Source organism: Molothrus aeneus, chromosome 28 (genome assembly GCF_037042795.1).
Source record: "Molothrus aeneus isolate 106 chromosome 28, BPBGC_Maene_1.0, whole genome shotgun sequence".
In the NCBI taxonomy this organism is placed as follows: domain Eukaryota; kingdom Metazoa; phylum Chordata; class Aves; order Passeriformes; family Icteridae; genus Molothrus; species Molothrus aeneus.
Window position 1 is genome coordinate 2,635,097 of NC_089673.1, and position 21,849 is coordinate 2,656,945.

Here is a 21,849-nt window from a genome sequence, read left to right on the forward strand (position 1 = left end):
AGTGATCCCAAGGAGGATCCCAGCCCTGCTGGGATTGCCCAGCCTGGGGACCAGAAGCTGAGGGTGACCCAAGAGTGGCTGCCAGCACCCAAAGGGGGACAGGAAGGATGGACAGGGGGGAATGGGGTTCAACTGCCACAGGGCAAGGCTGGATGGGATATTGGGAAGAAATTCCTCCCTGAGAGGGTGGGGAAGGCTGGGATGGGTTTCCCAGAGAAGCTGAGGCTGCCCCTGGATCCCTGGAAGTGTCCCAGGGCTTGGAGCCACCTGGGACAGTGGCAGGGCTGGGAGTGGATGGGCTTTAAGGTCCCTTCCAGCCCAAACCATGCCAGGATTTTTGCACTTCCACAAGTGGCAGAGCCCTGTGCTCAGCCAGGAGGGACAATGACACCAGGCAGGAGGGACAATGACACTGGCCAGGAGGGACAATGACACTGTGCTTTAATATTTCAATTTAATATTTTCAACTTGAAGGCCACCCAAAAGAGAAGGCAAATGTTGTCAGCCACAAGCATCCTGAGAAGCAGGGATGGAAAAAGCCCTTCAGAAATACCAATATTGGGGGGAAAGGGTGTTCCTGATGGAGGGTAAATGCAGATTATTCATGAAAACATTGATGCTAAAGGTATTTTGCACTCCTACAAGGGCAGAGCCAGCTGTGCTTATCCAGCAGGGACAATGACACCAGGCAGCAGGGACAATGACACTGTGCTTTAATATTTCAATTTAATATTTTCAACTTGAAGGCCACCTGAAAGAGAAGGCAAATGTTGAGAATCCTGAGGAGCAGGGATGGAAAAAGCCCTTCAGAAACACCAATATTGGGGGAAAAGAGTGTTCCTGATGGAGGGTAAATGCAGATTATTTATCAGAATGTTGACAGCAGCACTCAGCTAAATGAGGATGAACATTCCCTCCTGTGCTCATGCACTTCCCAGGAGTTAAGGGGTTAAGATCCAAGGGCTTCAAGGCACTTCTGATCTTCCCATGAGACAAATCTGACAGTGCTGTGCTGGGGAAAAGCTCTGCAGAAGAGCCCAGTGCACTTGAACACTGTCAGGAATCCCAAATTCTGCATTTCAGAGCGCTCCCACCCTCCCTGCCTACAGACAAGGTTCCCCCTGAGCCCAAAGCCATTTATTGGGGTCCAAGGGTTTATTCAGCACCATGTCCATGCACCACAACACCAGGAAAGGCTGGGAAATGAGAGAACCTGGGGAAAATTCTTACTTTCAAATTCCTGTCGTAGGAGAAAATAAAACTTCAAATTCTGTGGGTGACTCACTGTGGAAGTTGTCTCTGTTTCCATTAGAATTCCCTGCTCCATGGGAATCCCAGACTGCTCATGATCACCTCATCCTTTTAGCAGGGCTTTGGGAGGTTTAATCAGGGAGATTTGGGATAAATTCTCCACTTCTGCTCCTCCCTCTCCAGCCTGCCCACAGCAACAGGGATTGCCCCTGGCCAGATCCTCAGCCCTGGGCCTTCCCTAGCACAGAGATCTCAGCTCTGAGCAGCTCCAGAGCCTTTCCCAGTGCTCCCCCAGCTCCTCCTGCACTTGTCCAAGACCCTGAGTGGATGATTCAGCAGAATCAGGCTGCAAAAAGGATTTTTTCCACAGCAGGCGCTCCTTGCTTGTGGATTTTGATCATTTCAGAACTGGATCCAGCTCCCCATGGACCAGGAAGAGCAGCAGGCACCATGACCCCAGCTGAGAACTCCCCTGCAGCCCTGAGGATGGGATTCTCCTCTCCAAGGAACACTAAAATACCCCAAACCCCACAAATAAGCAGTGACTGGGCTGCAGCAGAAGGTTGATCAGCACTAATTGAATGATTTTCCCCAATTCTGCATTAACAGGCCCAAAGGCACCGTGCTGGGATATTTATTTTTCCACCCAAACAGGATTCCTGGTGAGCCCTTTTACATCTTTTTATTCTTCAGAGTCCACAGTGGAGAAAATAATCCATAAAATTAACTTTATCACCAAACACTGATCACAGATGAAGGCAGACTGAGCTTCCCAAACAGGAATTAAATCTGGAATTGCAGCAGATTAAATTGTCTCACTGCAAAGGGACTCCCCTATGTGCTTGATTTTGTCTGAACAGCTCAGCTCTGCACAATTTGGGTAAAAACCACTCACTTTGAGCAATTTGCAGGTTTCAACCTCTTAATCCACTCAGGGGTTTCTAGGACTCCTCACTTTCCCACTGCTGCTCTAATTAGATTAGGGTCAAGACTCTCCTGAAATCCCTGCCTGCTGCAGGCTCTGAGGTGAGCCAGCTTAGACCTCGGGCCTTCTAAAATTATCAACACCAATTTGTGCCAGCAACCCCCAGCACCATCCCAGTTCAATCCCAGCTCATTCCCAGTTCAGCCCTGCTCCCCCCTCCACCATCCCAGTTCAATCCCAGTTCATTCCCAGTTCAGCCCCGCTCCCACGGGGCTGGGCAGGGGCACGGACACCACAGAGCTCTGCTGCCAAGCCAGGGCTGCCCATGGGCACAAGTGCAGCTCCCCAGGGATCAGTGAGAATGTGGGCATGGCAGTGCCAGGCCTGGGCACGGGCTGGGCAGGGCAGAGCAGGGAGGCAAAGCTGCTTAGGGCAGGGGAGAGCTGCAAGGTGCCTGCCCTGCCTGTGAGCCAGCAGGAAGAGCTGAATTCCTGCAGGCTGATCCTGCTGGGGCCAAGCTGGAGCTGGGCAGCACTGGCAGTGCCAGCTCCTCCAGGAGGGCAGCACAGACACCTCTGCCAGGGAAATCCAGCACAGACACCTCTGCCAGGGAAATCCAGCCTGGGGGTGGCTGCCACCTCTCAAACAACAGGAGGAATGCATGGAAAAAGGGACAGGATGGCACTCTGGGGACACAACCAAGCCGTGGATTCACCTCTGGGAGTCACTGCCCAGGGAATTCTGCTTTTTGCTGCTTTGGCTCATTGCTGTGTGTGTCAAGGTACAGCCACCTCCAGAGGTGTCACCTCCTGGCTCTCAGCTGGCAGGGGACAGAGCTGGAGCAGGGGCCACAGTGCCAGGACATGGATTGGTCACCACCTGCTGGGGCTGCCCCTGCATCCCTGGCGGTGCCCAAGGCCAGGCTGGACAGGGCTGGGAGCAGCCTGGTGGTGTTGTTCTATTTCTAGAGTCCCATGCTGTTGTTATCAGATTTGTAAAGTCCATACCTCTTCGGAGTGTTCTTATGGCTGCAGATCTTCACTGCCTCCTTGTGCTGCACGCTGTTCTCTCTCAGCTCAGGGCTCCTCCAAGGCTCTCCCTGACTGGCTATCCTGCCCCCTTTTATCCCAGTTCGCTTCAATGGTCACAGCTGCAGCCCATCAAGGACACCCGGGAGCTCTGGGGCAAAGCCTCTCTACAGATATTCAAATACATTTCCTCTGCTATAGCCTGGGACAGTGGGAGGTGTCCCTGCCCATGGAAGGTGGAACCAGACAATCCCTAAGGTCCCTTCCAACCCAAACCATCCTGGATTCTGTGAGCTGCCCACCTTGTCTTGCTCTCTGGGCAGGCAGGACAATGTCCCCACTGCAGGTGGGACACAACACGATGTCACTGCTGCCCCCAGACACAGGACAGGGCCATCAGCAGCACCACCCTCCTGGCCCATCCCTGCATTTTTAGGGATAACAAAAGCTGCTGTTCTCCTCTTTCACATCCTCCTCCTCTTTATTTTGCTTAAGTGCAGCTTTCACTCCACACACAGGGGACCCCGAGGCCTCTGAGAGTGGCCAGAGCAGGGACAGGACTTCACAGAGCAGTGCCCAAACACACCAGCCTTTGTCCTGCACACAGTGACACCCATTTACAGGAGATTCCTGCAGAAAACCCATCCAAGCTCCTCTTTCAAAGGCTGCACTGTCAATGCACAGTAATTAATTTTCACAGTATGCTAACAGTGAATTCCAGCTCTCCAAACCATTACTTATGAGCTTTAAACATTTATCAACTCCTGGTTTCCCCTCAGTTCCAGCAGATCTTGAACAATTCCCTGCTTTCCAGCAGGTTGGGATGAGCAGGGACAGCAGGACACAACAGGCACAGACATTTCCACAAGGCAGGACTGGGGGAACTCAGCCACACTGGGGCTTGTCCTGATGCAATTCCCTGCCCCATGCAGGACCTTCCCTCCTTCCTGCCACAAATCCTTCTCCAATTGTCCAGCAGCGTTCATGGAATCAGGGAATGGTTTGGGAGGGACCTTAAAGCTCATCCAGTGCCACCCTTGCCATGGCAGGGACACTTCTCACTGTCCCAGCTTGCTGCAAACCCTGTCCAGCCTGGCCTTGGACTCTTCCAGGGATGGGGCAGTGTGGCAGTGGGGTTTTGAAGTTTATTTGTTTAAGAAATTGTTTAAAATGTTCTAATGGTTTGTTCCTATTCACCCCTGTTCAGTTTTCCTAAGAGGGCAGCCCCAGCCCCAGCAGGTGGTGACCAATCCATGTCCTGGCACTGCTGCTCCTGCTCAGAGGTGACACCCCTGGAAGTGGCTGCACCTTCACACACAGAGCCACGAGCCAAACCTCAGCTCCTGGCTCCACTCAGGATCATTCCACTCCCATCTGTCAGAAACTCCACCCCAGCTCCAAGAGAAGTTCTGCTCCTGGGAGCTCCATGGCCTCACACTTCTCCTTCCCCTAAAATCCATGCAAAATCCCATTTACATTCCACCACCCAACCTTTTTCTCCTTATCCTATTCCCCACCTCCCAGTGCCACACAGACTCCCTGCCTCACCCATCAGGGCTCTTCACAACCTGTCCCCAACCTACCCCTGTCTTGTCACCTCAGCACAGGGAAAAACCCCAGGTTTGCTGTATCTGCTCCCATCAGAAAAAGAAAATAATCTCAGAAAATGCAGAAACACAATTTTTTGCCACTCTTTTGCTGCTCCACATCCCAGCCATGGTTCAGGACAAGCACAGCAGCTGCCACCTGCAAATCCCTGTGCAAACTCCTCCTGTGGAGGCTGGGACTCCATCAGGTGCCCCTCATTCCCAGGTTCTGCTTTCACACAGGGATCTCCACACCCATGGACAATCATTTGCCAGGCCCCAATCCCAAATATCCACCCTGGCAGCAGGGAGGGCTCCAGCAGCCACACACTGAGCTCTGGGGTGAGGAAAAGTGGAATAAAAGAAATGGGGTCAGGTGAGAAATGCCCATGGGGTCGGGTGGGAAATGCCCATGGGGTCGGGTGGGAAATGCCCATGGGATCAAGTGGGAAATGCCAGTGGGGTCAGGTGGGAAATGCCAGTGGGATCGGGTGGGAAATGCCCATGGGATCGGGTGGGAAATGCCCATGGGATCAGGTGGGAAATGCCCATGGGATCAGGTGGGAAATGCCAGTGGGATCGGGTGGGAAATGCCAGTGGGATCGGGTGGGAAATGCCAGTGGGATCGGGTGGGAAATGCCCATGGGGTCGGGTGGGAAATGCCCATGGGATCAAGTGGGAAATGCCAGTGGGATCAGGTGGGAAATGCCCATGGGATCGGGTGGGAAATGCCCATGGATCAGGTGGGAAATGCCCATGGATCAGGTGGGAAATGCCAGTGGGATCAGGTGGGAAATGCCAGTGGGATCAAGTGGGAAATGCCAGTGGGATCGGGTGGGAAATGCCCATGGGGTCGGGTGGGAAATGCCCATGGGGTCGGGTGGGAAATGCCCATGGATCAGGTGGGAAATGCCAGTGGGATCAGGTGGGAAATGCCAGTGGGATCGAGTGGGAAATGCCCATGGGGTCGGGTGGGAAATGCCCATGGGGTCGGGTGGGAAATGCCCATGGGGTCGGGTGGGAAATGCCCTTCCAGGGCAGCCATGCACTGAAAATTAAACACAGCCATCCCTTGTTCCTGCTCCTTCATCCCATTAGTGAGGCAGCAGCACTTCCCTGGGTCACGCTCCCCTCCCCACACTTCACTGTCACTGAGTGTTGACAGAACCAGTTTCTTGCAGTGTAAGAAATGTTGTTGCTGTTAATAATTCAAGCTTCTCCTGCCTCTGCTTTCCCCATTTCCAGCCCAACAACTGAGCTCAAAGCACTGAGACTCAGCTCTACTCCCAGAGCCCAAAGTGAGGGACAACCACCCCACACTCCCCTCCTGCTTCCCACAGGGCAGAATCACCCACAGAGATCTTAAAGATTTTCAAACCCTAAAAACCCACCAAGTCTGATCTGTTTGGTGTTTGCCACAGGGCAGAATCACCCACAGAGATCTTAAAGATTTTCAAACCCTAAAAATCCACCAAGTCTGATCTGTTTGGTGTTTGCCACAGGGCAGAATCACCCACAGAGATCTTAAAGATTTTCAAACCCTAAAAATCCACCAAGTCTGATCTGTTTGGTGTTTGCCAACAGGACAGAATTATCCAGAGACCTTAAAGGATTTTCAAACCCTAAAAATCCACCAAGTCTGATCTGTTTGGTGTTTGCCAACAGGGCAGAATCAACCACAGAGATCTTAAAGATTTTCAAACCCTAAAAACCCACCAAGTGTGATCTGTTTGGTGTTTGCCAACAGGACCATCCTGCCAGGAGCTGAACATCTGGCTCCTGTTGACAAGGGCCAGGGCAAAGTGCACTTGAGTGGAACTGGAGCAGAGGGATTCACTTCTGCTTTCAGCTCAGCCCCTCAGAGAAGCAGAATCCCGTTCTCCACATCAGCCCATCCCCAGCAGGAGCATTAATGAGAGCATCCTCACTCCTCCACTCACCAAACAGACAACCAAGCAAATCAACCCAGCATTTAAAACCCCAAAACTGAATTTTCTCAGCAATGGGGGAAAACACTTGGAATTTCCTGGATCTTTTCCCACTTTCCCTAAATTCTTTCCCCCATTTTTCCTGCCTCTCCCAACCCTTTCCCCCTCCATCATTCCCCACCTTTTCCCATCCTCTCCCATCTTCCCTAAATCCTGTCCCACATTCCCTGGATCTTTTCCCACTTTCCCTAAATCCTTTCCCACTTTCCCTAAATCCTTTCCCACATCCTCTCCCACCTTCCTTAAATTTCCTCCTGCTTTCCCTCCATCCTCCAGGATTTACCCCCCATCCTTTCTCACCTTCCCGGGATCCTTTCCCACCTTTTCCCAAAATCCTTTCCCACTTTCCCTCCATCCTCCAGATTTTTCCATCCATCCTTTCCCACCTTCCCTGGATCTTTTCACCCTCCTCCTCCCCCCTTCCCCATTCCCCAGGGGTTTCATTTGGGAATTTTCCCTCCCAGCAGGACAAGAGAAGGACACAGCATTCCCAGATTTAGCACAAACTGCTGGCACAGACCTTTGACCTGCCTCTGTTTGGTTCTGGCTCTGTGAGTGACCTGATCCAAGCTCATGATTTGGGAGCAGAGCAGCAAAATCCTGGATGTAAAGAACAACCCAGAGGTGTGCAGGGAGCACTCACCGAAGCAGCAGCTCTTTGGGCAGTTTTTTGTTGATTGCAGCTTCATCGTTGTTTGAGAACATCTGCAAGCACAAAAAAAAAAAAAAAAAAAAGGCACAATTTAGCCCCAAATCAAGGCAACAAACCCTGATTTACCTCAGGTTGGTTAATGAGGTTGTTTCCAGGTATCTGGATCAGGAAATTCCTAACAGATAAAACTTTGTGCTGCAGCTTTCCAGTCTCTGCACCACAGCTGGATGGATTACATCAAAATGTTTTAGAACATGGTGCAAGGATGCTCTGTAAATTGAGAGATGAAACAGAAACTGAGATTTGCAGCTGTTCCAGGGAAGTAAATGATAATCAGGATGTGCTTGTGAGCTGGCACTGACTGGAGAGGCTCCTCACCACTTTGGGGGATGCACACATCAAAACTGGGAGGTTTCACAGACCAAACATCTGGCCAAGGGGCTGGAGGGGAGAGAAAGAAGGCTCCAGAAACCCAAATATTCACCAAACAGAGCTGGAAGGTGCAGCAGGCTTGGTTTCTGTGATGGAAAAGGTGCCCCAGAACATTCTGCCAGCCCTCAGGAGCTCTGGGACAAACAGGACTGATTTTTAAACCACCAAGAATGGATTAAAGGGAGTTGAGGAGGGAAAATGCTGGGAAAGCTCTGTGCTCTGCCAGGCAATGAGGCCAGAGCTGGTTCTGGGATCCCTCCAAATCCAGGGACAGCACCTGGTGCACCAAGGAGTCCCAAGGAAAAGAGAGAGCAAAGCCTCACAAGAAGAATCTAAATAAAAATAATTCTTAGTATTGTCTTGCCATGGGGAAAATCCAGCACCTCCCAAATATCCTGGATCCAAGGATGAGCATGGATCCAACCCCATCACACCCCAAATATTCTGTTCCTCAGCACGAATCCAAACCTATCACACCCCAAATATCCTGTCCCTGAGCATGGATCCAATCCCAGCACACCCCAAATATCCTGTCCCTGACCATGGATCCATCACACCCCAAATATCCTGTCCCTGAGCATGGATCCATCACTTCCCAAATATCCTGTCCCTGAGCATGGATCCAATCCCATCACACCCCAAATATCCTGTCCCTGAGCATGGATCCAACGCCATCACACCCCAAATATCCTGTCCCTGAGCATGGATCCAATCCCAGCACACCCCAAATATCCTGTCCCTGAGCATGGATCCAACGCCATCACACCCCAAATATCCTGTCCCTGAGCATGGATCCAACGCCATCACACCCCAAATATCCTGTCCCTGAGCATGGATCCAATCCCAGCACACCCCAAATATCCTGTCCCTGAGCATGGATCCAACCCCATCACACCCCAAATATCCTGTCCCTGAGCATGGATCCTATCCCATCATATCCCAAATATCCTGTACCTGAGCATGGATCCATCACTTCCCAAATATCCTGTCCCTGAGCATGGATCCAATCCCATCACACCCCAAATATTCTGTCCCTGACCATGGATCCATCACACCCCAAATATTCTGTCCCTGAGCATGGATCCAATCCCACCACAACTTAACATGAAATCCAGTGTAAAAATCCAATCTACTGCCACTAAATGGTCCTTTAAATGCTCCATTTGGTGGTGGAAAGCTGGGCATTGAGGAACACCAAACCCCAGGATTTCAGAGTCACAGGCTGTGCTCCCAAATCCCAGTTTTCTTCTGAATTATGCCAAGACCCCAGAGCACGGTGCTGAAGTGGGAACTCTCCAACTTCCATCCCAAAATGCCATCCACCACAAGTGCTGCTCCTCTCCCAGACCCTTTGATCACTTCCCACCAGGAATATCACAAGTGCTGAGCAGAAACCAGCCTGGCAGCTCTCAGCCCAATTTGCTGCTAATTAAACGGAGCTTTTGCCATTCCCAGCTCCCAGGACTCTCCCCTCCCATCTCCAGGTGACTCTGGAGCCACAGTGGGTGGGGACAGACATTGCCAAGGCTGGGAGAGCAGCACCTGCACATCTGGGACAGGAGCAGCTAATTAAATGGATGAGTTGATTGATTAGGAGGATGGAGGGGGAATGCAGAGGAATTATTTATTGGAAAAAGAGATGTGGCTCCTTTCCCCCCCAGTTACAGATCCAAAGCCTTTCCCAGCACTGCCCAGACCTTGAATCAGGACTCTCCTCCCTAAAAAAAAAGGATCAGAGAAATTAAAGGAGCAATCAGAGAGCAGGAACAGACTTCCAAAAAAGAACCAGAACAGAACAAGGGCAGGGAGGGTTAAATCAAAGATTCCAGAAGCAGCCAGGAACCTCCTCTGCCTATCAAACCCCTCAGCAGGAAAATCTCACCTCAGTCCCAGCACAAATGCCACCCCCAGGCTGCTTTCTGCAGGAGTTTCCCTTTGACCAGCACTAATCTAAAGGAATGTTTGTTTTTTGTCTTACTAAAAATAGTCCTTGGACTTAAACCCTGACGGGGCCCGGGCGAGATGGGCTCCAGGGCAGAACCTCAGCTCTGGAATTGCTCCTCCCTGGAACCCTGGATGCATCTCCAGACCTATTTTCTCCAGCCTTCCTTCAAAGCCTGAGGCTCAGATGGCAGAGGCTGGGTGAAAAACAGCAGAAAACAGAGGCAGGAATTGGGATTTTGCTAAGTCATGGCAGCACATACAGCTAAATATACCACGGACATGGGGACCTTCTGGCAAGTCCATACAAAAATAAAGCTCTGAAAAAATGTCAGTGGCTATTCTAGACTTCCAGGCTTTCAAAATGCTTCAAGAGATGCAAACTAAAAGCCCCAAGTTTGCTTCTCCTAACATCTCTTTGGTGTTGTCCAAAAGAAGAAATTATCCTGGACAGGACACAGAAAAAAACACATTTTTATTGTATGTAAATTTTCAATTCTGTAGCAAACACAGAAGGAGCGCAACTGTGCTGCTGTGTGAAGCCACAGGGGATTTTGGGAAGAAATGCCTCCCTGTGAGGGTGGGGAGAGGCTGGAATGGAGTTCCCAGAGCAGCTGGGGCTGCCCCTGGATCCCTGGAAGTGCCCAAGGCCAGGCTGGATGGGGCTTGGAGCAGCCTGGGACAGCGGGAGGTGTCCCTGCCATGGCTGGGGTGGGATTTAAGGTCCAACCCAAACCAGGCTGAAATTCTATGGAACTGAGGGAGTTTATGAAAACACATGGGCAAAAGTTGTGGGAAATGGTAAAGGTAAGAAGAATTCCAGAAAGCTGCAAAAGCAGGACTGAGAAAGAACAGAAAAATCAGAGGTAGCAGCAGCAGCTGAGCCTGAAAGCAGAAAAAGTTACAATGGTACAGCAAGCAAGGACATGAAACTCTGTGGAATTGAGGAAGTTTATGAAAATGGGTGGGCAAAAGTGACCAAAAGGCAAAGCTCCCACAGCCCCACACTCAGCACAAGGTTCAATGTTCATTTCATTTAAAAACTCCTCCTGGTGCCCACTCTGAACCTGAACGCCTGAAAGCACAAAATTCAAAGCTCAATGGAGAAAAAGGGATGAAGATAATTCAGAGCTTTAGGGAATTAGTGGCTGCAGGGTTACAGGAGGCACCTGGGTCAGTTGTGACAGAATTATCCACCTTGATGTTCACTCCAGGGAAAAGAACCAGATCTGGCACCTCTGGAGAGCCTGGGGCTGCCTGGGAAGCACCAACACAGCACCAAGGGCACTACAGAGAGGGGAAGGACACCAAGGTGACACCCAGGGGGAAGGACACCAAGGTGACACCCATTTCTGTACAAAACCCACCAAGAGACACCCACAGAAGTGGGCAGGAAATAAAAGCAAAAAGCATTCCCAGAAACACAAGCAATAAAGTGCTGCACGTCTCTGTGCTAAGCGCAGCTCGTGCCAAAGAAACTATGCAGAATTTAAAACCATCATCTATTAAATATTAGTAAATAGTTTGATTTTAAACTGCTCCAAAACTTGTTTATTTTTGGGACAGGAACTGTGTGAGATGACAAACTTGTGGGTAATGGTGTGCATGAAACTGCAGCTGCTGTGAGGCCTGGAGCTCCCTGCCCTCATGGGCCCCCTCTAACTCAGGATATTCCAGGGTTCTGGGAGCCCTGATCCACCAGGAAATGCTGGCCAGACCCTCCACAACTGCACATAACCACAGGAAATTAAGCAATTCAAACCAAGGCAGAAAACAGGCTGCAATTATTAATTATTAGAGAGCAAATCATGTGCTCTGGAAATAGGTTTTAGGTTGGGAAAGGTGGGGGATCGACCACTGATGGCAGAAATTAAGGATTACTTCCATAGCTTGAATATTTTGGAGTTTACAGCCCACCCAGTCTGTATCAAGACACTTTGGAGATGAAGTTTCCAAGCTCCAAGTCTTTTGTGTTCTGAAAGCTCTGTGTGAATTTTTGCAGTTTTAAACTCGGACTCTGAGATGCACTGGGAGGTTTCTCCAGCTGTAAGGCTGCTGGCTCCCAGCCCAAATTCCAGGATTTCTGGTAGAATTTGTACCAATTTTATCTGTCATGGTCCACATGGAGATGAACAATCCCAGTACAGTCACTGACACAAGACAAGAGTCACAGCAAACCTCACCCACAACTCCAATCCAGTAAAAACAGCTGAGCACGAACCACGAAACAACAGCAAAAATGTGGAATTCACTTTAGAAAAGCTCAGTGAAGCTTTGAAACAACTTCTTCCAAACATGCTCAATATGTACTGACACCTTGCCTCCAGTTCTGCTCATCTGGGGCAAAAAACTCCACTGCTGTGACAAAACTCAACAGAGACAGGAGAGACATCAGTTCCCTTCCCAGGACAAGATTTTGAGAAGCAGCAGCTGGAGCAGGGCTGAGCTGCCTTCCTGAAGGCAGAGAAAATATTCCACTGCAGAGATAAGTCACAGTGAAGTGACAGAGAAATCCAAGGGCTCCTCAGAGGACGCCATCCAAAGAATGAAGTTGTTTACATGCACGACCCAGGGAATTTTCCCTCCAGCCTGTACTTACACAGGGAATTTTATTGAAAAACCCATCCAGTTTCATCTGCATGAAGTCTCCAAGGACATGGCTGGCTGCTGGATGAGGCCAGGCTGCCAGAATGGCTGCAGGGATGCTCTGTCAGGATCAGGATGGGAACGTGGGCGCTGCCCTCCTGCCCCAGCCACGCTCGCCCCTCTGGCTCCCAACCAGAGCTGTGCCCAGGCAAAATCCTGACTAAGCAGGACAAACAGAAATAGAGCCCAGCCCAAAAGGCTTATTACAGGCTTAATATTCCTAAAAATAGCTGGATAGGCAGGGGGCTGGGTGGGCACTGTCACATCGCTGCTTGGTTGGGAAAGTTTCAATTCCTGCTGGGATGGAGGAGCTACCTGAGCCCAGCCTGCATTTGGGATACATTAAATAAAGAGCATTTTTTGAGGTTTTTTGAACCAGCGATGATCCAGACCTCAATCAAACCCTACAGGAATGGAGGCCAGGATGAAGCTCTTCCTGCTGCACACCCTTCAGGGAAATCCCTCAGTGCTGCATGGACCAGGTTGTGCTGCTGCCTCCAGAAAGGGAAACTCCACAGGCACAGGTGAGATACCAAAACCCCAACCCAAAATATGCTGGGATTCTGTAAAAGCACCTGGCCAGGGCCAACACTGTCACACAACTCATTCACACAACTCCTGGCAGAGGGAGCAGGAAGAAGTGAATCCTATTTGGGGCAAAACCAGCAATAAAAACTGGGGAGAGCGGTGCTGGGATCACACAGGCTGAGGCCAAAAGGCATTTTCCTGGTGGCCTGGGCCAAGCCCCAACTGATTTTTACTTCCAAATCTCCTCAGATCCCTCTTCCCTCTCCTCAGGCCACAGCAGCAGCACAGTGCGGGTGTGAACCACAACTCCCATTTCAGCTCCCACTGAAAGGGTTCCCCTCCAGAATCTGCTCCAGGTACATTCAGCCTCTTTTTGTTCACCTGTTTTGTCCTCCTGCCCCAGTCCTGCCTGCCAGCCAGTTCTCCCCAAACCAGCCCTGACCCCTCGCTGTGCTCAGCTGAAACCTCAACCCCAATCCCAGCCCCGAGTTACCCGAGGGTCACCGGCGGCATCCGAGCGGCCCTGGCAGGACCTGGAGCAGCCTGGGCACAGCTCAGGGAGCAGCAGCAGCAGCTCTCAATTAATCAGCTTGAATTCAGCTTTAATTCCTCAGCAGCTGAATGAGAAAACCCCTCCCTGGCATCAGGCACAGGCAGGGATGGGGCAGCACCAAGCCCATCCCGGCTGCCAGGGTTGCTCCAAGCTCAGCTCCCTACAGGTGACACCTGAGGTGGCCCAGAACAGATTTCTGATGGCAAATGGTGCTGCTTTGTCACAAACACCTGCCAAGGTTTGAAATACACAGCCCTGCCCATAAGAACAACATCCAGACCCAAAAAGGAAGAGCATAAATAAGACAAAGACTTCCTGGCTTTCTCAGGACAGCTTGTTGCAGTCCCTGGCCATTGAACACCCACTACCTGCATTTATTTTTATCTTTTTAGAAGCTCATTTTAGCAGGGCAACAATTTACTACAAATACACTTAGGATGGATTAAAAATAAAAAAAAAAAATCAAAGCCAAAACCTGAGACATGATTCACTATTTTCAGCCTAAACCAAAGACTCACCCAGCTCTCTGAGGCTCATCACAATTCAAATAAGCTGCTTTGATAAATTATAGTTCTGCCCCTCCCCAACACCTGCAATTTTGTTATTATTACTGGTAATATTGTCATTATTACTATGATTATTATTGGTAATAAGGTGGTTTTTTTTCACTGCTGGCTTTGTATCCAGCTATTATGTAAGAAGATGCTGGGATCATTGGCATAAATATTGGGAAATAAAGCCAAATGATGGTGTCTTAAATAAAAAAATCCACCAGAGCTGAGGTGTGAAGGGCATGGGGGGGGGAGATTGTCCCAAAGGAGAACTGTGGGATCAGGCAGGGCTGCCCAAACCCCAATGAGGGGGTGCTGGCTCCTCCTCAGGGCCGTGCAGATCCCGGTTTCAGCCCGGATCAGGGAGGATAAAACCCTCCCAGGGCTGACTTTCCCAATGTGTGACTCAAAGGAAGCTCCCAGCCAGCGAAAACAGTAATTACTGCAGTGTCCCAGGCCCCAGTTAATGATGGTGTCCCAAAGAAATGGGATGTGCCAGCCCTGAGTCCCTTTCCTGCACAGCCCCTGTCCCCAGGGCCACCTGGGATGCCCCAAATGTCCCTTGTGGGAGCTGCTCCAAGCAGCAGCTCCCAGTGGAGTCACCCTGGGCTGTTCACCCCCAGAAGCAGCCAGGAAATCCCTCACTGGGGTCAGACACGAAATCAGGGGATGGTTTGGGTTGGGGGAACCTTAAAGGTCCCCCAGTGCCACCCCTGCCATGGCAGGGACACCTCCCACTGTCCCAGGGCCCTGTCCAGCCCCGGGCACTGCCAGGGGTGCAGGGGCAGCCACTGCTGCTCTGGGAATCTGTGCCAGGGTCTCACCACCCCCACAGGGAGGAATTTCTTCCCAGTATCCAAATCTCTCCTTTTTTCCATTTAAAACCCTCTCCTTTTTCCATCTAAAACCCTCTCCTTTTTCCATTTAAAACCCTCTCCTTTTTCCATTTAAAACCCTCTCCTTTTTCCATTTAAAACCCTCTCTTTTTTCCATTTAAAACCCTCTCCTTTTTCCTTACCATGGAAAAACTCCTGTGTCCCTGGTGGGGGTGGAACTGGATGGGCTTTAAGGCCCTTCCAACCCAAAATGTGCTGGGATTCTGTAAAATTTGCCAGGGCCAACACTCCCATTGTCACCCAGCCCCTGCCAGGGGGAGAAGGAAGTGAATCCTATTTGGGGCAAAAACAGCAATAAAAATAAAAACAATATTAGGAGACACCAGGTCTGGGTCACCCAACTCATTCACACAACTCCTGGCAGAGGGAGAGGGAAGAATTGAATCCTATTTGGAGCAAAAATAGGAATACAAATTTGGGAGAGCAGTGCTGTCTCTGGGCTCACACAGGCTGAGGTTCAAAACCATTTTCCTGCTGGACCCCCCCAGTCTCCCTGGGCCAAACCCCTTTTGCAGAAGCCATTTTTGCTCCAAATCTCCCCAAATCCTTCTTCCCTCTACTCGAGGCACAGCAGCAGCACGTGAGGGTGTGAAACACAACTTGTGGTTGACATCTCTTCCCATCTCATCGTTTCAACCACCACTTTGAACCAAATAAATGAACAGTTTGGTATTTATTATTCACCTGCCCTGGTTTAAAGAGTGTTACGTGTGATGTGGCACGACAGCAAAATTCAAAATAAAAGAGGGTGGAGGAGTGAACAGGAATATGGAAAATCCATCAGCTTGGACACTCCCCCCCCCTCCCAAATCTTTATTTTTTTAGAGTTTTTCTCATTATCTATGAGCCACATTGTTAGATAGCATCAAAAACTAAACCTGTTCCAGCTGTGCAACCTCAGGTGTTCCCTGGGTTATGTCACCAGCAGTTTCTCTTCCCATATAAAATCAGATTCCATGGTGTTACATCAGTTTTTGCAAGGAGAGTCAGGGCAAAGTTTTCCCTGCTCCCTGCCCTGTTTGTGTCCCTCTGTTTGCACAACCTCCATTCCTTGGAACAGCAAAGGCCCAGCCAGGAGCACAAGGAGCAGCCCAGGAAAGGGAGCAGGGAAAACCCCAAAAGGATCAGCCCTAAAGAGCCAAAACCCCCTGAAAATACAGCAACAGCATTTCAGAGGCAGAAATGCAGCAGATTCCAAAATGGGATTAGGGTCAGTGAGATTATTCAATTTCTGAACACAGACAGGATTAATTATTAGAAGGCAGCTCGATTTTGGAGCATTTGAAGTTTCCCAATTTGCAGCCAGCTTAGCTCATTTCACATTTTTACAGTCAAACAAGACCTGGGAACTCCAGGAGTTCCGAAAGGTCAGGATTCCCTCACACTGAGGATTGAATCCAGCACAGAAATGCCATTTCTCAGGCTGAAGGTGCTCCCCAAGGCTCAGCACAGACTCTCACTCCTCAGAGACATCCCTGGAGTTGCCAAAATTTCATTTGTACCAGGACAAACTGCCCCCATGGACACCCCAGGAGCAGCTCCTGCCCACTGCAGGCTCTGGAGACTCCCAGAGGAAGCTGGAGAGGATGGAGCTTTTTGTGTGCTGCTGCTTCTGAGGATGTAGAGGAGACTACACAGGTGGTTCCCAGTCAGAGGAAGGAAAAAAAAATAAATCTGGAATTATTTAATCCCTACAAGGAAACCCAGGACAGCTCCAGGTGACATCCCAGGGCATGGGAAGATGGAGAAGAGAACTTGGGCCTTGGTGGATGAGTCCTCCCAAGCACCAGGAGATGCCTCCTCTCCTCTCTGCTGTTATTTGGCTGCTCTTCATCAGGCAGGAAGCTGAGAAATCCCAAAAAAACCACATGGATTGGGATCTGCTGGGGCATGTTCCACACGAAACCAACACCAGAGAGAATTAGGAGTCAATCTGGGTAATGTTTTCCCTTTTTGTTTGCTTTGCTGCAGTAAGTGGTGATTTTCTCTGTGGTGGCCACACCTCCTGTAAAGGGACTAATCCCAATATGCTCCATGGCATTCCCAGGAAAAAGAGAATTCCACTCTTCCTGGAAGCAGAAACCCACATGCAAATCCAATGTAAGGAGCTCTGCCCATATTTTCTTCCTCCAGCAAGGAATTATTGTTATTATTATTATTATTATTATTATTATTATTATTATTATTATTATTATTATTATTATTATTATTATCCCCCCTCACGAGTGGGTTTGTGAATTACCCAACAACAATGGCTCAGGAATCTGTTTACGTGGCTCCACAAAAGACAATAAATGAGTGCAAACCCACCCCAGCCTCCCCCTCTGCAACTCACCCGTTATTTCAAGCCTGGAACAGACACAATGTATTAGTCACAGCCCCAGATCTGCTTCTTTTTACCCCAAAATAACATTCCAGACTCAAAGGCCCTACTTCCCCTTGCTCAGCCAGGCTGCCCCTGCAGTACCCACAGGTGAGGAGGAGGAAGAGGAGGAGGAAGAGGAGAATTAAACACCCACTGCCTTCATGACCTGACAATATTCCACAGCTCTGAGGAGCAGCTCCCAGTGTCCAGACATTCCTGCCCGATTTTCCCCCTGTCCCATGAAATGTGAACTCCCCACAACCACCACAAACCAGTTTCTAGGAAGCACAGAGGAATTTCCACCCATTCTGCCCCTCTGGAAAAGAAATCTAAGCGTGAACACACATTTTGGAAATTCTTCTGACCAACATAAGCTCAGTGGAAAATGACAAATTTAAAGGAAAACAGCTCTAAAGCTTTCCAGGTTATCCAGGTGAGTGGGACAGAGGTAATCCATGCTGGGGAAATAAAGGATTCCTTAAGATTTATAGTCATGGAGTGGTTTGGGATGGAAGGGACCTTCAAACCCATCCAGTGCCACCCCTGCCATGGCAGGGACACTTCCCACTGTCCCAGATTCTCCCTCTCCAACCTGGCCTTGGACACTTCCAGGGATGGGGCAGCCACAGAACACAGCAACCACAACAGCCAAGAAACAGGATGATGTTTAAAGGCACTTCTTGTACGCCAAAATAATCCTTTCTATAACACACCAACTCTTCCTGTATAAATATAGGTTTAAAAAATTAATTTTAGGCCTCAAAGGCTCCTCGAGCATTTTGCTCCTTTTCCAACTTGTCTGTTGGTTTTTTTTTTTTTTTTACTATGAGAAGAAAATAACATTCCAGAAGAAAAAAAAAATCCCCACCCAAAACAGGCCAAACAAAGCCTTTCCCTACTCTTTTTCCCCAATGAATTGGGTTCATCGTGTCCTGGTGCAACCCTGATGAAAACCCTCCCAAAACTGGAATCAACTCCAGCACTGCAAGGCTGAGGAAGCAAAGGATGTTGATGTTCTATCTACAAAACATTTCCCCTCAAAATCTGCCACCAACCTGCTTTTACTCTGCATCCAGCCACTCTGCAGCAGTGCAAAATAATAATAATAATAATAATAATAATAATAATAATAATAATAATAATAATAATAATAATAATAATAATAATAATAATAAAAGCTCTCAGGGGGTTAAAAAAAAATCAATCAAAAAATCTGTGCAGGCAAGAAGAGCCCAGAACAGTAAATACAATAAGCCTGGATAATGCAGGGCTCACGTGCAGGCTCCTCTCTGGAGCTCCCAGGGTGATCCCAGCGCTTTCAGTGCCACAGAAACAATTTCAATATTACAACACTTAAACCACCTGAGCCCACCCCAACTCCCAGCTCTCACACGGATCCGATGGAGGAAGAAAACAATCCCAGGTGCAGTGTGGGACCACCAGCGTGTCCTGCCCCTTCCTCACCCCCGGGGCAGAGGAATTGCCCCAGGGCCTCTCCAGGTCACCGCTCCCCAGCATTTGCCCCGCACCGCCATCCCACCCCTCTGCTACAGCCCCGTTTTTACCATTCCAGGCTCTTTTTTGTCCCCTAGAAGGGCCGGGCAGTCCGGAGAAGCAGCGAGCAGGGATTTCCATCCTCCACAGCCTCTGGCAGCGATGGGAAGTAAATCCCGCCGCTGCCCTTCCTCCCTACCCCCTCCTCCTCCTCCTCCTCCTCCCACGGGAAGACAGCTGGGACAACAATGCGGCTGGAATCGCCCTGGCTCCACGCTCCGCTTTGTGCCACGGCCTTTGAATAGATCTCATTGTTTACCCTCCTCTCCTTCCGTCCTCTCCATCCCCCACCTCCCCGTAAGCAAATTTTTTTTCCCCCTCCAGATAAAACTTAAAAAAGCGGCGCTGGGGGCTCCTTTTATCCCCCCCAGCCCCGCTCCCCAAAGGCTCTTGTGGTGTTTTCCAGGCGCGTTTTCCCCACATCTCCTGCTCCGGCATCAACTTGGCTGGCAGCGCTCGCACCCGCAGCAACACGTTGGGAGCAGCTGTGACCCCCCCAAAACCGCCCCCCCCCGGGACCCCCAAAATGGGGTGGGGGAGAAGTTTCACATCGGCAACACCCCCAACACCCCCGCCCCCCCCAAACTCGCACCCCCTCGATTCTCCCCAGCCCCATTGAGAGGAGGGAATGAGATGGGGGAACCCCCTCCCCAAAAGGGATGGAGGGGGAAGAGGTTTCACACTGAGCACCCCAAATCCGGGAGTCCAGGCCTGAGCCCCCCCCGTCACCCAATACCCACAGACCCTCCCCAGCCTCATTCACACTGAGCCCCCCACGGGACCCCCAAAAACGGGGCAGGGAGGAGTTTAAAATCAGCCCCCAAAACCCGGGGGGCACAGCCCTGAGCATCTCCTTGTCCCCAAAGTCACCCCCAGCCCCATTTACAGACCCTCCCTGCAAGAGTTCACATCCACCAACAGAATATCCCCCAAAAATGGGGAGGTGCAGGGGGGAAATGTCACAGCAACGACCCCCAAACCCGGGGGACACAGCGCTGAGCCCCTCATCCCTGCCCCATTCACAGGGAGTTTATATCCCTCAACAGAACATCCCCCCCAAAAATGGGAGGTGGAAGGGAGAAATATCACACCAAGGAACCCCAAACCCGGGGGGCACAGCTCTGAGCCCCTCATCTCGAACCCCCTCATCCCAGCCCCATTCACAGCACCCCAGGTGGGGTTCACATCCATCAACAGAACATCCCCCCCAAAAATGGGGGGTGCAGGGGAGGAATGTCACAGCAACGGCCCCCCAAACCTGGGGGGCACAGCTCTGAGCCCCTCATCCTGAGCCCCCCATCCCAGCGCCATTCACAGGGAGATTATATCCGTCAACAGAACATCCCCCCCAAAAATGGGGGAGTGGGAGAAATATTACACCAAAGGCAACCCAAACCCGGGGGGGGCACAGCTCTGAGCCCCTCATCCTGAGCCCCCCATCCCTGCCCCATTCACAGGGAGTTTATATCCGTCAACAGAAGATCCCCCCGAAAATGGAGGGTGGAGGGGACAAATGTCACACCAAAGGCACCCCAAACCCGTGGGGCACAGCTCTCGACCACCCCCCATCCCAGCCCCATTCACACAGCCCCCCCCGTGCCCGCGCTGTCCGGGCCGGGGCCGGGGAGGGTCCCCAGGGCCCTCGGGGGGGGTCGCCCACAGCGCGGCCCGGTCCCCCCCGCTCCTCCTCCGCCGGGCCAGGCCGGGCCTCCCCCCGCGGGACCGGCCGGGGCCTCACCTCAAAGCGGCTCTTAGTGACCCCGTTCATCTCCCTGCGCATGGCGGGGCCGGCGCGGGGGCGGCGCGGGGCCCGGGGGGTTCGGGGGTGCCGGAGCCGCGGCCTCCGCCCGGCGCCGCCGCCGCGTCCGCTCCGGCCTCAACTTCGACCCAAAACAAAAACACTGCGCACCTGCCAGCAACGGGAGCGCTGATTGGACAGCGCCGCGGGGAGGGGGAGGACGGGGAGAGGGAGGGGAGGACGGGGAGAGGGGAGAGGGAAGGGAAGGGAGAGAGGAGAGAGGGGCGCACAGCGGGGAATGAGGGCTTTGGGAGAGGAGAGGGGAAGCGGGAGAAAAGGCGGGTGCGGAAAAGAAGGGGAGGGGAGGAAAAGAGAGGGAGAGGGTCGCATAGCGAGGTGGAGAATGAGGGCTTTGGGAAAGGATGGGGGAACCGGGAGTGCCCCCGGGGAGAAAAGGAGGGTGCGGAAAGAGGGGGACGAGAGGGAGAGGGAAGGGAGGGAGAGGGGAGCACAGCGAGGAATGGGGGCTTTGGGAGAGGACAGGGGAAGCGGGAGAAAAGGGGGTGCGGAAAAGAGGGGGACGGAAGCGGGGCTGGAGAGGGGAGGGGGTCCCGGAGCCTGGGGGACGGGACCGGGGAGAGGGAGAGGGGAGGGAGGAGAGAGAGAGAGGGGCGCACACCAGGGTGGGGAATGGGGGCTTTGAATGGAGCGAGGGGAGAGGACGGGGGAACCCCGGGGAGAAAAGGGGGGTGCGGAAAAGAGAGGGAGGGGAAGGGGGTCCCGGAGCCGGGGGCTGCCCTGAGGATGCGGGTCCGGGGTTGTCCCGGGGAGGGGGACACACACACGACCGGAGACACACAACCGGGGACACACACACACGACTGGGGGGGACACACACACGCAACCGGGGACACACACACAACCGGGGACACACACACACGACCGGGGACACACACACAACCGGAGATACACAGACGACCGGGGACACACACACAACCGGGGGGGACACATACGCAACCGGGGACACACACACACGACCGAGGCTCCCCCCCACCTACCCCGCAGGCCGCCGCCCCCATCGCGCCGCCGCGGGCTCCTCCCGCCCCCTGCCCCCGGTGCCGGCGCTGCGGGACCCCCCCCGGCCCGCAGGATGCTCCCCCCGGTGTCCGGGGGGCTGCGGGGATCGGGGGTCCCGGGAGAGGGGGGGGGGGGGGG

The 21,849-nt window shown here is 51.9% G+C and overlaps 1 protein-coding gene across 3 annotated transcripts in view; it reads right to left on the reverse strand.

Annotated features, from left to right (window-relative positions):
• FBXL20 (F-box and leucine rich repeat protein 20) overlaps positions 1 to 21,732 on the reverse strand; it is a 39,247-nt gene extending 17,515 nt beyond the window's left edge. The window contains exons 1-2 of one of the 3 annotated variants that reach the window (XM_066566918.1): positions 21,693 to 21,732; positions 7,422 to 7,483 (exon numbers count right to left, since the gene is read on the reverse strand). In XM_066566918.1, the coding sequence (XP_066423015.1) occupies positions 7,422 to 7,483; positions 21,693 to 21,713 (83 nt within the window). In that variant the 5' untranslated portion in view covers positions 21,714 to 21,732. Of the gene's footprint in view, positions 1 to 7,421; positions 7,484 to 18,907; positions 18,926 to 20,634; positions 20,772 to 21,692 lie in introns of those variants that run through there. The other 2 variants (XM_066566917.1, XM_066566920.1) reach the window with 2 other exon arrangements.
• Positions 21,733 to 21,849: the final 117 nt, after the last annotated feature.